This window comes from Coregonus lavaretus (assembly GCF_964263955.1).
Source record: "Coregonus lavaretus genome assembly, chromosome: 17".
Taxonomy (NCBI): Eukaryota; Metazoa; Chordata; class Actinopteri; order Salmoniformes; family Salmonidae; genus Coregonus; species Coregonus lavaretus.
The window spans coordinates 16,546,013-16,562,481 of NC_140004.1; the positions used below are offsets into that span (position 1 = coordinate 16,546,013).

General features: G+C 41.0%; 1 protein-coding gene across 2 annotated transcripts; it reads right to left on the bottom strand.

Annotated features, from left to right (window-relative positions):
- Positions 1-251: 251 nt before the first annotated feature.
- LOC311144875 (GDP-L-fucose synthase-like) lies at positions 252-14,855 on the bottom strand. 2 transcript variants are annotated; one of them, XM_084181038.1, is made up of 10 exons: positions 14,696-14,855; positions 14,049-14,163; positions 13,065-13,193; positions 12,710-12,783; positions 2,287-2,420; positions 2,122-2,186; positions 1,960-2,026; positions 1,781-1,860; positions 1,373-1,472; positions 252-1,138 (listed from the first exon to the last, which is right to left on the bottom strand). In XM_084181038.1, the coding sequence occupies exons 1-10, from the start codon at positions 14,848-14,850 to the stop codon at positions 1,083-1,085; spliced, it is 975 nt and encodes a 324-aa protein (XP_084037164.1). In that variant the 5' UTR covers positions 14,851-14,855; the 3' UTR covers positions 252-1,082. The 2 variants fall into 2 exon arrangements, with proteins under 2 accessions (XP_084037164.1, XP_084037165.1); XM_084181039.1 differs by lacking the exons at positions 14,049-14,163; positions 14,696-14,855 and adding an exon at positions 13,507-13,757.
- Between the last annotated feature and the right edge of the window lie 1,614 nt (positions 14,856-16,469).

Consider the following 16,469-nt stretch of genomic DNA (forward strand, 5'->3'; position numbering starts at 1 on the left):
AGGACATAATCAGGGATTGACCTTAAGGGTTGCCCTATTGCCTGGAGCAAGTGAACTGAGCAGTCGGGCAAGTTGAACCTGCTCTGAGAAGACCTAGCCTAAAATTGATCATTCTGGTTCATCCCCATTGTTTAAGTGAAAGACTGACAATTTATGGCATTTATGGCCGCCGGACAAGTTGAACCTGCTCTGTGGTTGCCCCATTAGGCAGGTGATTTTTTAAAGCTGAATTTCAGTAGCCTAAAATAGGGGCTACACTGGGGCTTTTTTGACCTGCTACACTGGAAGCGTAACTTTTGGTCAGGGCGAGCAGAGCGCCAGCCAATACTATATCCTATTGCTCTCGGGTGTGAGCTGTGCTTTGAAATCTAAGTCTCCCCCAGAGCTGGTACAATTACAACCAGGTTGTCGGAGGGTCTCACGCTCTGCAAAAGTTACGCATCCAAACAGATTTTTCTGCTTCCTAGCATGCTAGCAGATACCCATAGACTTCCAGTCATTGCACTAATGCTAGTTAGCATTGGCTCACGAAACTACCTCTAAGTTCCTTTATACTGGACATAGAGACATAAAAATGGTATCCACAAGTTCAACTAACTCTGGGGAAGTAGATAAAGTGCCTCATTGCCAAAATCCCCAAGTATCCCTTTAATTGATCATTTTGCATGTAAACAACTACATAAAAATTTTCTGGCAAGTGACAATAATCATCAGGCAACCACCAAAAATATACTGCTGTCCGATGGACAAGAGCCTTTTAGACCTTAATGTCAATCCCTGACATCAACGGTGCAAATAGAGGAGAGGATCCAAAATTGCTTCCAGACAGTGCTGGGGAGAACAACAAGGTGGGGTATACCTGCCTCCACTTTCACAGAGATTGTGAGTGCTGTGTGCCTTTCCTTCATGACCACTGATCTGACAGAAATTAACCGGCCATATGGTGAAACCTATCCAGAACGTTCACTTATCAGTTGACATGAAGGAAAGGACACAAGAGAAGGAAGGCACAGTAGTAGTATTGGGACGTAGCCCTAGTCTTTTTCATTAAACAATCTTCATGTCTCTATCTTCATTGGTCTTCATGTTCGGGCTATGTCGTAGTTGTTCACGAACCAATCACAGGTCTTCTTGATACCTGTAGGGGAGGAGAGACACAATCTGTCATATATGGATACTGTGCATTTTGGAAGAGTGGTTTAATTACCATGAACGTTCCTTTCATCATAATCATAAAACTATTGATAACCGGATAGGTATCAAATATCATGTGGTAATGTGTCAGTGTTATTTACAAGGCAACTAATTCCCACTACAATATTGAGTTGTTTTCTGGACAGAAAATGCATCCCTCAGTGTTTTGATCTCTGACCTTCAGAGAGCGGCGTGAAGGTGAAGTCAGGGAGGTAGCGTCGCAGCTTGGCATTGCTGGCCGTCTTCTTCATCTGACCGTCTGACTTGCTGGTGTCGAACTGATGTCATAGGTCAAGGGTCACAATAGGCAAAGGACAGGGAGATTACATAGTTACAGTACAACAGATATGGGGGGTAGCCAGCCCGAGTGGGCTTTTAACCTACTACAACTGTAAGTCTGTCAGTCCAACAGGTGTAATGAACCTCTAGATGTGGTTGCTGGTGTTGTACTAAGGATTCTACTAGATTGGCTCTAGACACTGATCTAAGGTCAAACTTGAGGTTTGGATTTGGGGAGGATATGCTGATCGTAGATCTGTGCCTGGGGGCAACTCCTATCAGGAGTATACAGCCTATGGAAGGATACAACTATTTGACCTTTGAAGTCCAGGGCATCTGCGATCATCTCTACGGAGTCCTTGATGGAGAGCTCCTCCTCCTCCCCCACTGTGAGAGACAAGTGTCAAAGGAGATTGGTCCAGTTGCATACTGTACACACACATTGACTGATCACCCACCCACCCACACACACCATGTTGGACTCACCAGAGAGAATGATGGGGTCAATCTCATCATACTCCCGCAGCACCCAGAGGAACAGACGCGCTACATCCTGAGAGAACACACACACACACACTGATGTAATGCATACACGCACATATCTGACATGCACTGACACACACACACAGAGTAATTCACTAAACATACCAGAGAGTAGATGAATTGTCTCCTGGGTGTTCCGGAGCCCCACACCTGTAGAGGGGTTCCCTCCTCTGTCAGAAGGAGAGTAGAAAGGAGTAAGTGTGTGTGTGTGTGTGTGTGTGTGTGTGTATTTGCGTGAGTGCGTACAAGTAGTGTGTGTGTGTTACTTACTTTTAGCAGCATGTGTCTTGTGCATGAGTGCCGACAGCACGTGACCATTTTCAAAGTTGAAGTTGTCATAGGGACCATACACGTTAGTCGGGATTACGGCGGTGTAGCGACGCCCATGCTGTGCAAAGTATCCCCTGTTGTCAATCAAGCCCACACACACATACAAACACAAACACACACACAATCATTTTTACTTTCCCGTTGAAAAACAATATTCCAAGTATACATACAGTAAAAGGTACACACCCTTAAGGGTAAAAACATATATTTTTTGCAAAATTGTGTTTTTTTCAACACAATGGCAGGAGTTGGCAAGTCAAGGGGTTGGGATGATGGAAAACGGCTGTGTTTATTTTCCCTTTTGTACTATTTGCACATCATTACAACACTGTATATAGACATAATATGACACTTGTAATGTCTTTATTCTTTTGGAACTTTTGTGAGTGTAATGTTTACTGTTAACTTTGTATTGTTTATTTCACTTTTGTTTATTATCTATTTCACTTGCTTTGGCAATGTAAACACATGTTTCCCATTCTAATAAAGCCCCTTAAATTGAAATTGGATGCACACTGATGTCATTAGCCTTCCCCCTTGCTTCCCAGAACAATAGAAGAGCAATAGAGGACAAAAGAGGAAAGGCCCACCCCCCACTTCCCAGCTAGCATATTTGGTTCCTTGGAAGTTGTGGGAACCTACGTTTTTGGTTTCCCATTGGTTCTGGGAACAAAGCCATAAGTTTCCTGACTGGTGAAACTGACATTTTTTAAACGTTCTGAAAACGAAAGTGAAAATGTTGCCTGTTTTGGGAACATTCATTTTTTGGTTGCAGGGAAGTTATGAGAACGTTTTCCTATGGTTCCCTGAAAGTTTTCCTGGGAGGTTTTATTAATGTTCTGAGAACAGAAATTATAGGTTTTTTGAAGGTAATTAAATAACGTTCTGAGAACATGTTTCAATAAAACTTTTAATAACACTGCTATGATAGGTTAATTGTTTTGAACACCAAGCACAGATGGGACACATGGAAATGTATTTGCTTAGGCATTAATCATGCAAACACATCTCTTTTTTATTGTGGCACGGACCCAGTGAGATTTGAACCTATGATCTTCTGTTTGCAATCTATGGAATTAGTCAACTGCGCCACCAGGATTTAGCTAGCATGCCATATTTTGTAACTTATACAAAGCTGTTCATTTTAGTCTATTCAAACAGATCCCATTTCAAATAAAACAAGCACTCATAAAGATCAGGTGTGGCCAATTAGTGAGTGGGGCCAACATACCTGAACTCACTTAACAAGATAGAGGATAGAGAGTTTTGTTGATGCTGAGAACAGAATGTATATGTTTATAAATAACATTCTTAGAACGTTCTTGTGGTTTTTATGGAAAGTTTTCTTAATGTTCTGAGAATATGACTAAATCGAACCTTGAGGAAACCTGTTACTTAAAAAAAATATGTTTTGTTTACTTAGTAAATATTTTCTTAATTCTATTTTCAAAAAACTGCATTTTTGGTTAAGGGCTTGCAAGTAAGCATTTCACGGTAAGGTCTACACCTGTTGTATTCGGCGCATGTGACAAATACATTTTGATTTGATTTGCTGAAGTACTGAAATTCCCACAGAAGAATGTTGTTTCTTAATGTTCTCTGAACAATTTGAGAACATTACTTTAAATAGAACCATGAGGAAACCTGTAGGAAACGTTATGCTGAAGTACTGAAATTCCCACCTAAGAAACATATGGTTCTCAGAAATGTATGTGCTAGCTGGGTATTATTGGGGATTTATTATTCTCCTAAATTGATGGGATGACTAACTTAGAAAGAATGCATTCTTGACTGGGCTAATATAGGTTGTGACACCTGGGGAGGCTGTGATTGATGTGAAGAGCTGTTTTAGGGGGTAAAATAAGATAAGGATTGTGTCTTCAAATGCTAGACTATACTGGTTCTTTGTGATCTGTGAGCCTTCCTTGGACATAGGAATGATGTCTAAGGGAGCTGGCTCTTCTCACTATGATAGGTTGTTATGATAATCTTGTGCCTGGCTGAAGTGTGCAACAAATGGCGCCGAGGAGATGAGACCAACCCCTGAACCAACGGATTGGCTGAGAAAGTTTAAACCACACTCAGTCCTCTACTCTAATTGGCCAGCAGAGAAGTGGGAAATTCCCTCTGTCAGAGTATTTGGGTATTGTTTCTGAAACAATGTGTTAGTTGTCTGGAGTGTCCTGCGAGACATCTCAGAGAGCCCGTATATACGAAACATTATATTTACCATTGAAGGTTTATGCATTAATTAAAATAACTAGTATATCTTAGAAGTCGTGTTGACCTCTTTTGTTCCTAATACCAGATTTGAATTGACGCAATTTCTAACAATTGGTGACCCCGACGCGGTCTGGTAGAAGGGACTTTGCTGGGTAATGTCCGGCACATTTGGTCAACTCTTTCATCGAACCGTATGTTTCACAAACTGCCCGGGCTTCTAAAAAGGTAAGCAGATACCTATTGTTAAATAACTGAAGATCTGCACATTGGCTTTATCCAAATTAATTTTGTGAAACAACTGTCTGATGTAAGTGAACTAAATTATGAAAATAATATGAGTAGATAAGCACAATATTGTGACATGCAAACCTGTGATAAATGTGATGTTTAGACCATGGTACCAGAGAGTGTTGATCTACCGGCAAGGTCCGTAACTATGGATACGGCTAGGTTCAGGAGACAATGCTGACATCTACCGGCAAGGTCCGTAACTGCGAGGGTACGGCTAAGGTTCGGAGATACAGGGAATTATTGGCTAAGGGCGTTGGCTACTGACACATATCCAGAAGAGATATGGCTAGGATCAGAGGAGCGCCAAAATTTTAGTTGAGTATTGTTTCTCTGACACATATCCAGAAGAGATATGGCTAGGTTCTGAGAAAATACTGAAGTCTCCAGGCTAGGATCACCAGGGGTGAGAACTGGAGATACAGGGAATTATTGGCTAAGGGCGTTGGCTACTGACACATATCCATGAGATATGGCCAGGATCAGAGGAGCGCCAAAATTTTAGTTGAGTATTGTTTCTGAGACACATATCCAGAAGAGATATGGCTAGGTTCTGAGGAAAATACTGAAGTCTCTGGACCACAAATGGTGGAACCGTGAGATACAGGGATTAATTGATTAAAGTGTAACGTTGTGGCACATATCCACTGAAGATATGGCTAGGATCATAATGGCCACTTAAATTTTAGATAGTGTTACGCTACTGACACGTATCAGAAGGCTAGATACGGATAGAGTCAGGGGGACACTGGGTGTTGTATGCATGAGTGTGCGAATGATCACAGACGAAATAAAATAGTGAATAGGGGTTATTAAAAATAATAAACCTGTATATTAAGACGTCTGTGGCTGTCCAAACGGTATAATTTGGGAATAAATGTTGGATTTGTGGTTACTCAAACCATATAACCCGTCAGTGACAATCGAAAACATGAAATGAAAAGTGATGAATGAGTGTGACTGAACTAAAACGTTTGAATTGATATATTTGAAATATAACGTTTGGTGTTTGAAATAGCATAATACTGCTTTTGAATAGTTGTGTCGAAACTATTTGGTTTATTATTTGATTTAACGTTTGATGTTGGACCGTGCAAAATACTGGTTAAACAATTAGACCGAAATAATTCGGTTTATAAACGTGCACCAACTTTAACTAATTAGGTGGGAATTATTTGATTTAAATAAATGGACTGGAGTGCTTTGAGTAACGGCGGAATATTGGAGGCGCGCTGGGACGAGAAGCAGCTCCTCACAGCTCCTCAAAAAGGTAGAGTTGCGAGGGGAGGGGCTGGAGAGAGCGAAAGTGTGGCTTTTGGAGCCATGAAAAGACTGGGAGATGGCTGGGAACGCATGTGGGTTTCTGACGAGAAATGTTCTAAACTTGCTCACCCGAGCGTCGTGGGTGAGAAAGTAGAGAATGTTTACATTTGCATTTTTGGTAATTTGGCAGACGCTTTTGTCTAGAGCGATTTATGGGAGCAATTGGGGTTGAGCGCCTTGCTCGAGGGCACATCGGCAGATTTTTTTTTTTAGACCTCTCGGTTGTTGGCGCGGCGCTATTGGTCACTAAACTGCCAGCCGCCCCATATGAGTTAAAGATTGTGGCGTTGTTGGATAATATGATGGCGGAATAAACTGACCATAAGTAATGTTGTTTTAGACGTAATGTATAATATAGTACAAAGCAAATAGAGGGTTAAATTGAACTAATTATCATGGTAGAGCTAACGTAGTACAGTGAGGGAACTTCATTTTGTGTCAGAGGGTAAGATGAGATCATTAATGGTACTATTAGTGGAAATCTATTTATCATTTCAAGGCATGGAGTAACAATCTGCATTTATGAGTGTAAATTCCACGGCTGATGTGTTGATTGAATGGGTACGATGAGTATTTGGTTTGGTAATGTTGAATGGACTATTTGTAGCGAGCGTGTTTAGGGGTAAAATAGAAAAACTAACTTATTCAATAGGGAATCAAAGAGAGAGAGAGTTTTTTGCTGAGGTGAAAGCTACTGCGATTTTCATTTGGTGACGTCACTTGCTCTATGAAATGGGAGTAGTTACTTTGAGAGCATCGCAGATGGTGTGGAGTGACTGGCGATGTCCCTGGTTCGAACACAGGTAGGGACAGTAGACAAAGCTTTCGCAGTGGGGCTATATACCTAGATTACTATGTGGATTGAGAAATGTGAAAGGTTGAATTAGATAGCTTAAATAGAAGTATTCTAGAAAAGTCTATGAAAATATGTTATAAGGTTACCATGCGCTCTCCCCGAAGGAGCAAGGGGAGGGTGAGAGGCAGTACAGTTCAGATGGTAGGAACATCATTAAACGTATGCTGATAAACGATAGCAAGTATTTGTTTTATTAATTAGGGCCTAATCAGAGAGAACAGTTAAGTAAATTGAATAGCGAACTGAAATGGGTTAGCGGGGAAATACAAGATAGATGGACCATTTTAAAACGATAATTTATTTTGGTTAGGATGAAAGTATGCATTGGCTGTTGTGCTGGGGAATGGCGCCAGCCTGTGGTGGGTTATGGATTTGTTACATAAACTTATATTTTGGACTGGGGTGATGGAATAGGCTACAATTGTAGCATTATCAGAAAAAAGACACAATTGTTGTTGATAGTTGTTACGGTTATTATCATTGATCCAGTAATGATATAAGGATAGTAGAGGAAGGCAGGGGATTTAATCTCATTTAGGGAAGTTATATTAGGAAGAAAATACCATTAAATGAGGGAACATTTGATGTAACCGTGATTGTATTGGCTAAAAACTCAAATATGACATTTACAGGGGAGACAGGAACAATAGAAGGGGAGACAGATTTTCCTAGGGCGTTGAATAAATAATTGATAAATGGATCATTTGAGATGAGATCACATGTAGCAGAGTTAGGTTAATCAATTAAATAATCATTGTATACTCTAGGAATTTTGAGTGGTTTACTGGATTAGATATGAGGAATTAGAATGATACAAACAATTATTCATGGGTTAAGACTGGGAATATCTATCATGTTTTGTGTGTACTACCATCTTTAGATTATAACTAGGAGAAAGAGATTAGCTCATCTCAGTTAGGCAGTATTTAGGTCATAAAAGTGAGCTATCAAATTGAGTGAGGCCTGGCTATTTGTGATTGTTGTTTTTTCAAATTGGGTTAAAATGGGTTCACAGAGCCAGAGGCTGTACAGAGAAAGGTGGAGCCCCCATGTTTCCCTAGTGAAAGAACATTCAGAGGAATGGTTATCACTAGGTAAATGGATAAAACAGGGGAAAAACATTACTGACTGGCAGAATACACCAAATGGGGATCAGTATGGCCACTCCACTGGGAGATATAGAAGAAAGTTAATTTGAGAGCAAAAACCCAGCCCAGTGTCCATCTGGAGATAAGTTTTAACGGATGACAGGAAGATATTTTCTTAACTTAGGAACAGGAGGCTGAGTTAGAAGCAATTCCGTTCAAATTATGGTCACAAGGACAACAGATGTAGGACTAATTAAGGGGGTAGCTCCAGTACAAGTGATTCCTCGATTCGATAATAGACCATACCAAAAGCAATATACTATGAAACCAGAAGCAATAAAAGGGATAACACCTACATTTGAGCATTTACTTAAGGGGGGGGTGATAATTCCTGGAGATGAGGTACAATGAAACTCTCCAATATTTCCTGGTAGAAAGGAGGCACCTAGCGCCGACTGGAGGATGGTCATGGACTTACAGTTAGTTTCAGAAAGTCTTACAATCTTAGCCCAGGCTATAACTAAGAATTTGGGAAAGTTTGAACCTAGGGAAGGAAGCAAATGTTAGTTTATATAGATGATATTCTATTGGCTAATCCCACTCAGGAGGGATGTAAGAGGGATACAATCCAATTGTTAACCTTCCTGGCAGAACAGGGACACAAAGTGAGCAAAAAGAAACTTCAACTTTGGTAGAGTGAGGTCATTTACCTAGGACACACTATAACACAGGAGGGGCGAATGTTAAATTCATCCAGGAAAACTGCTATATTTAAAGCGCCAAAACCGTTAAAACAAAAAACAAATGATGAGCTTTTTGTTAATGATAAAGTGCTGTAAAGTTTGCGTACTCCATTATGTACTGCATACGGGTAAATTAAGTGATCTTATCTATGGGAAGGCAATGGCAGCCCATGGTAAAATCATTTGGAACTCTAAGGAGGCATACATACATCAGGGATGTTATCCAAATGGTAGAGAGTAATGAGGGATATGACATTGGTAGTGAATTAAAGATGATGAGGTTTTTTGGTGGGCTATTAGATATAACTGGGTTAATCATGAACATAGAGATTTTTATTCTTTGTTGCTAGACAGAAGACTTAGGTGACTTAAAAAATAGACTTGTCATGTCCAACAATTAGTCTTCAGGTCAAGCCCGGGAGAGCCTGGGTAGAACAGAGTTTGAACTAAACATAAGTGTTTTTACAAGATAAAGAGATTGATTGATTGGATTACTAATTGATTCTGAACTGGATGAAAGTTGAATTTAACTGCCATAAAAGACAAAGGAAGTGGGAGGAGCAATAAAGAAGCAAAAGATAATCCCAAAAATGAAAGGCATGGCAATAGGATGATAAATTACATAAGGAATGGTTTAGAAAGGTGGTAATATTGACACATGGGCAAATCATGTGTCAAAAAGGGGGAGTGATAGGATTAAATAATATTGATAGGATTAAATAAAAATACTTAAAAAGAAAAAACAACAATAGAAATTGAGAGCTGAACATGTATGTGTGAAGATAGTTTATTAACCACACCTGTATGTCAGAGGTTTTGTGCCCCACAGGTGAACTAAAGGAGAAGGTGACCCACTCTATCACACCAGGAGACTGGGTGTGGATCCAGTCCCTAAAAGAAGAAAAACTGGAAGCAGGCCTGTTGGGAAGGGCCCTATCAAGTCCTATTAGATCCATCTGGGTGCATGTCACACACTGCAAAAAGATAAACCCAGTTACACCTGATGAACAAACATAGAGTTAGGAGAAAGATCCGATCACCATTAGGGCTCGGGGGTTGGCTCCTTAACGAAGATTCCCTTACCCTGTCTGATCATCCCTGTGTGAGTTTGGTAGAAGGTGAAGTAATGGGTTGGCATCTGACATGTTCTCAGGGCAAGGGTGGGGATTCACAGGTCTCCTGACGGTAGGTAGCTGTCTGATTGTGGGGGCCATATTCCTAACACACTCAAACCCTTCTGATCAGCCAAAAGTAGTAGTTAACCTAATACAAGTTGATAAAATAATACCTGAGCACAGTCTATGAAGGCATAGGAGACAGCTAGACGTAGGGAAAGGGGAAGATTAGGGACTTTAGGGGAGGACATCACTATATGTGTGTCGCCGTGTACATCCTGGGACTATGTAGTTGCTCATGTCGAGAGCGTGGGGGATGTGTAGGTCTCCGTGCACAGTTTGGGGACAGGTGTAGTGTTGTGAGGGTAGGGAATTACCAGAAATGGCAGTGCGACCCATAGAAGGGTAGGTACTGTCTGAAAGTCTGAAGTACGCAAAAACAGGTTTATCCTCCATACAAGCCACCTGGGAATGTGGTGAAAGAGTCTTGTAGTAACTTGAACTATCTGTATCCACCGATAACAAAGTCATTCCGACCTAGGTTGCCTACGTTTGAAGTCTCAGGGGATTCTAATTGTTTTTCTAGGACTAGTAAGATAGGATATAGAGTAGGGCATCTTAGCTCTGCTCCTACACAGAGAATATCACAACTGAAAGAGAACATGACTAATCTCTCCTCTTTGTTGCAGCCAGAGGATTGTAGGAACTAAAACCAGGCCCGTGCTGACATCTGATGGTTGTGTGGTGATAACTGATTGTGAACTCAACTACATTTGTAAACAATCAAACGTGTCAGAGACTGGTGAGTTGTCACGTAGAAAGTAGGACCTCCTCCCGGGATCCTTTGATGAAAGGATCCTGTGATGGGATAGGAGTACCTCGAGAGGTTCCAGAACATTTCAAAGCTAGGAATCAGATCGCAGTTGAGTTTAAATCAAGTATTTTTTGGTGGTCAACAATTAATAAAAACGTAGATTGGATAAATTATATTTACTATAACCAGCAAAGATTTATAAACCACACTCGTGATGCAATAAAGCGATTAGATGAGCAGACAGCGGCAACTATCTTAATGACAAGGCAGAATAGAATAGCTTTAGATATGCTTCTGGCTGAGAGGGGCGGAGTTTGTGTTCTGTTTGGATCTATGTGCTGTATCTTCATCCTCAAACAATATAGCACCGGACGGGTCAGTGACAAAAGAGCTTCAGGGGAGTAACTACACTGACGAACAAACTGGCTGAGAACTCTGATATTGATAGCTCCATAAATGGTTGGTTTGATAACATATTTGATAAATGGAAAACTATTGTTGTAACTATTCTGGGTGAAGTTATAGCTTCTATGGGTATACTTGTTCTTTGTGGATGTTGTCTTATTTCCTGTGTCTGAGGTTTGGTGAGAAAGGAGATGGGGAAGGTGATTTCCCAACAGATGGTGAGATATGGCCCAATCCTGGACTCCAACCTAGGAATGGAGGATATGACCTACCAGGCTTGGTGGAGTGACACTAGAGGGTGTCTAAAGGGGGCCAAAATATACTTCTCTGTTTGTGTTTTATGTTCTAATAGTCTTATGTTTTGTGTTCTATTAATCCTGTGTTTTATGCTTTATTAATCAAGTTAATCATGTGAATGTTTGTCTTTCCTTATGTGATGGTTTGAAGTTCCTTGGTGACTGATAACAATTTGCAAGTTGGGTGTAGATGGACTGAGGGTTTGAATTTTTTTGTATCATTATGGCCTATTAATAAAAGTGTGATTTTTTGTTTGTATTGTATTATAATGAATGACAATCTGTGTTTTCTTATTTTTGAATCACACCTTATTAGGTGTGAAAAGGGGGACTATTGGGGATTTATTATTCTCCTAAATTGATGGGATGACTAACTTAGAAAGAATGCATTCTTGACTGGGCTAATATAGGTTGTGACACTTGGGGAGGCTGTGATTGATGTGAAGAGCTGTTTTAGGGGGTAAAATAAGATAAGGATTGTGTCTTCAAATGCTAGACTATACTGGTTCTTTGTGATCTGTGAGCCTTCCTTGGACATAGGAATGATGTCTAAGGGAGCTGGCTCTTCTCACTATGATAGGTTGTTATGATAATCTTGTGCCTGGCTGAAGTGTGCAACAAATGGCGCCGAGGAGATGAGACCAACCCCTGAACCAACGGATTGGCTGAGAAAGTTTAAACCACACTCAGTCCTCTACTCTAATTGGCCAGCAGAGAAGTGGGAAATTCCCTCTGTCAGAGTATTTGGGTATTGTTTCTGAAACAATGTGTTAGTTGTCTGGAGTGTCCTGCGAGACATCTCAGAGAGCCCGTATATACGAAACATCATATTTACCATTGAAGATTTATGCATTAATTAAAATAACTAGTATATCTTAGAAGTCGTGTTGACCTCTTTTGTTCCTAATACCAGATTTGAATTGACGCAATTTCTAACAGTATCCTGCACGATTCCCAGAACATTGTCGGAAGGTTATAATGAAAATAAACATTGGACAACCACGCTCTCACCAAGCTCTAAGAAACATATGGTTCTCAGAACATTATGTGCTAGCTAGGTTGTGTCATGTAATGAGGGACCTGTACCAGCTACTGAAATGCACCTTTTGTTAAGTAAATCAGGTGATAAATGAGGTGCTAGGGAGGCTGGAGTGGGTCTTTAAACTGTGTGCTAATGTACCTGCACAGGTAACCGATTAGTCACCAGCTCACCTGTTCTGAATATCAATCATTCTTTTGGCATGTGAGTAGCCAAAGTTTGAGTCGTGTGGAGGCCCATTGTGGATCTGTGTGAAGGGGAGGAAAGCATGAGTGATCATACACCAGCTTTTCTTAAAAATCACATTTTGAAGGGCCAGAGGTTCCCAAACATACAGTAGTTATACTGTCACTGGGCACATAGGCTTCCTATACTGTTGATCTCCTTCTTTTGACTAGGGCCATTAGGGCTCTGGTCAAAAGTAATGCACTATATAGTGAATTGGGTGCCATGCGATGCAACCCTACTATTTTAGTATTAAACTCAACATGCTCTCATTGATAGGGTCTTATTGGTTGTTCAACTCACCATGCTCTCATCGATAGGGTAGGTGGTCTTGTCAGGAAAAATGCAGCTGGACAGGCAGGACACCACCTTGATGACGCCCATTTCGTGAGACGTCTGCAGCACGTTGTCATTGATGCGAAGGTTGTCCCTCTGTGAAGGCAAAACACTGTGGTCTCAATTCAATCAAACCCGTTTTACGGCTTTACACAATAACTTGTTTTCCCACAAATGAATTCAAAGAATGTATTTGGATACTGTGATAACAAGCTCCCCTGTAAACTCTCCTCACAGATGGATTAATACCCTTTCGGAATAAGATTAAGAAGTGTGGCAACAAAGTCACTGTGTAAATTTCGCTTTGACAAGTTCAACTAAATGTCAGCCTAGATTGTTGCCCAGCCAGGCAAACATGGACATTTATATTTAGTTCATTTAGCAGAATATATTTTCCAGAGCTACTTACAGTCAACCGGTAGCTAGATAAAACAAACCATTTCACGGCAATGCTGTGACAACAAACGTACTGAACAACACAAAACAAACACACTGTATATGACATAACTACACAGAACAAATACAGTACACACAAATATTTAGTCATATAGTATGTTTCGATGTATCGGTTTTGTGTCATTCAATATTATACTAGGCTATGGGACCAAAAGTCACTGATCTGAACAAAATACTCGACAGAATTGAACACAGAAACGGACCGACCTTTGGACAGTTCAGGCAAAATGCCAGGTGGGCTGGTTCCATCTTCAGCCCATCGGCTTGACTAAATTGGGGGTTTTGTACAGAATGATCATTATTTGGTTAACAATTGGGGCCTCTAGGTTAAAAAATGGGCCAGTGTGGGAGCTTTGAGGAAAAAAATGGTCCGGTGAGTTAGAAATGCCCGGTCCGAATTTCTAGTCCCATCCCTGATTGAACAAATGTACTTTAGGACTGAAACATATAGCCTAGGTATTGAAACAAACTGGGTAGTTAGATAATGAATCTCACCAGAAAGTGTAGGTTCTCCTTCATTTGAAGGTAGAGTCCTCCCACCTTGGCAGCCAGGTGGATGACATGGGTGGGCCGATACTTCTTAAAAACTGCTATTGTCTGTTGTAGATCTCTGGCAGAACATTGTACAACTGTCATCATTCATCATCATCATCATCATCCTATTTAATGGAAAACACATCAATCTCATAAAAGTATGCATGCACAAATGTAATTAGCTAAACATTTAATGTGGTTCCAACAGGAACTATATAGAAACTCTACCTATATACTGTATCTATCCATCAATCCATCTATCTATAGAATTGAATAGAAAATAATTGAATAGCAGAGAATATAATAAGTGAACTTCTTTTTTGGACTTCTTTTATCCATTTCGTTTCTGTTGGAACCACAAAACCAGTCCCAGAAGCAAAAGGGTCATAACAGGAATTTACTAATATTTAAACCAGGGTTTCATACAGTGCAACGTGACATACATTTCCTATAGAAATATGTTATGTAGAACAGACATGCTGGTGTTTCTCGGGCATGTAGACTATGGGATCATGGCATCTCTATATAGATTAGGTCATTTTTATCTGCAACGACCAAGCCTCAGACCAGCTCTGCTGAGAATATGAGGTTTATGTGACATAACTTACACGAGGTTGGCTTCTTTGGAGCAGAGGAAGGTCCACTGTTCGCCCTCGAGACAGCCGCCTTCTTGTTTCACCACGTGCTCGATGGCCTTCCCGACCAATCCGGATCCGCCCGTGACGAGCACGCGCATCGGCGCAGCCTTAGTCTGCGAATCCATCTCTCACTCTGATCAAAGAAAGCTAACTTTTATTTTTCAGTTGTGATATTCACATAACGCTATTACGATGAAGCCCTAAGCAAAGTAGGCTGATACGAATGACAGTGTGATCATGGCCCTATTTATAGCCCACATTAAAACGTAATAATGATGATAATACAAAACTAAGAATAGTTATACATTTAGGCTAATAAGGAATTAATAACATGCTATACATTTTTTTGTCATTTAGCAGACGCTCTTATACAGAGCGACTTTCAGTTAGTGAATACATTTTTTTTTTTTATACTGGCCCCCCGTGGGAATCGAACCCACAACCCTGGCGTTGCAAACGCCATGCTCTATCAACTGAGCTACATCCCTGCCGGCCATTCCCTCCCCTACCCTGGGCCAATTGTGCGCCGCCCATGAGTCTCCCGGTCGCGGCCGGCTGCGACAGAGCCTGGATTCGAACCAGGATCTCTAGTGGCACAGTTAGCACTGCGATGCAGTGCCTTAGACCACTGCGCCACTTCAGTACATCAAACGCAAGTTGAAAACGTATTAACACACTTTTCGTTTCGTTTACGATTTCGTTGTAGCCTATTTGTTTAACCATGGAGACTACTTCATTGTATTTATTTCCTGTCTACATTTAATGACTTTTTTATTTTGAAATAAATTCAATTTGGCATATTAAATATTAAGCTCAAGAGTCCAAAACGGAATGAATTGCATTATGATAATGTTAATTTTAGCAAAAGGACAAATAGCTTAAGCCAATACCGACAGATACAGTATTTGATTTTTCAAATTAAAAATATGTGTTTAATCGAAATAATGGTTAGGCTCTGTTATGTATGGTACGACGTGCTGTACGTCGTACTGTATGTTGTTATGGTTTACGACAGTGTGCTGCGTTACGGATGAATGGGTTGTCAGAATGCGTGACACATGTCATTAAACGACAGAGTGATGTTCAATGTGAAACTGTGCAGATGTCCGTTCTTCTACAACTAGGCTAGATATAACATTGGCGACGAAGATGGCTGAATTCAGTTTACCACCGCCAGCACCATTCCTCGCCGTGCCTGGCGAACCTCCAGTCCCGTGGAATAACTGGCTTGATAGTTTTCACACTTATCTAGAAGCTATGGACTTTTCTACAATCTCCGACAAGCGGAGGACAGCACTGCTCCGTCACTGCCTTGGTACAGAGGGACAGAGGATTTTCAGAGCGCTTGGATCGGCTCCTACATTCACTGCTGCAGTCAGCCTCTTACGGAACCACTTCGCCGGGAAAGAGCGAGTGCTCCTCCGACGCTACTGGCTACGGAAGAGACACCAACGGCCGGGTGAGTCCATTCAAAGCTACGTGGCTAATCTGAGGGATTTGGCTAGCTCTTGTAACTACGGGACACTTCAGGACGAGATCATCAGGGATCAGTTGATAGAGGGGGCGTTATGTGAAAAGACAAGGGAGAAACTGCTTTTGGAATCGGATAATTTACAACTAGATGGAGCTATTAAAATAGCACTCCAGGTTGAAGCGGCGTTGGAATGCTCTTCTATGCTAACAGACAGCTCTGCAGCATACACTCGGCCCCCAGCCATTCTCACACAGCAGCTTCAGCCCGAGC

Coding starts and splice junctions, on each gene's coding strand:
- LOC311144875 (XM_084181038.1), bottom strand. CDS start 14,850: ATGGATTCGCAGACTAAGGCTGCGCCGATGCGCGTGCTCGTCACGGGC. Junction 2,421..12,709: donor ATGATTGATATTCAGAACAG/GTGAGCTGGTGA, acceptor GATTGACAACAG/GGGATACTTTGCACAGCATG. Junction 1,473..1,780: donor ACTTCAAAGGTCAAATAGTT/GTATCCTTCCAT, acceptor CTATGACATCAG/TTCGACACCAGCAAGTCAGA.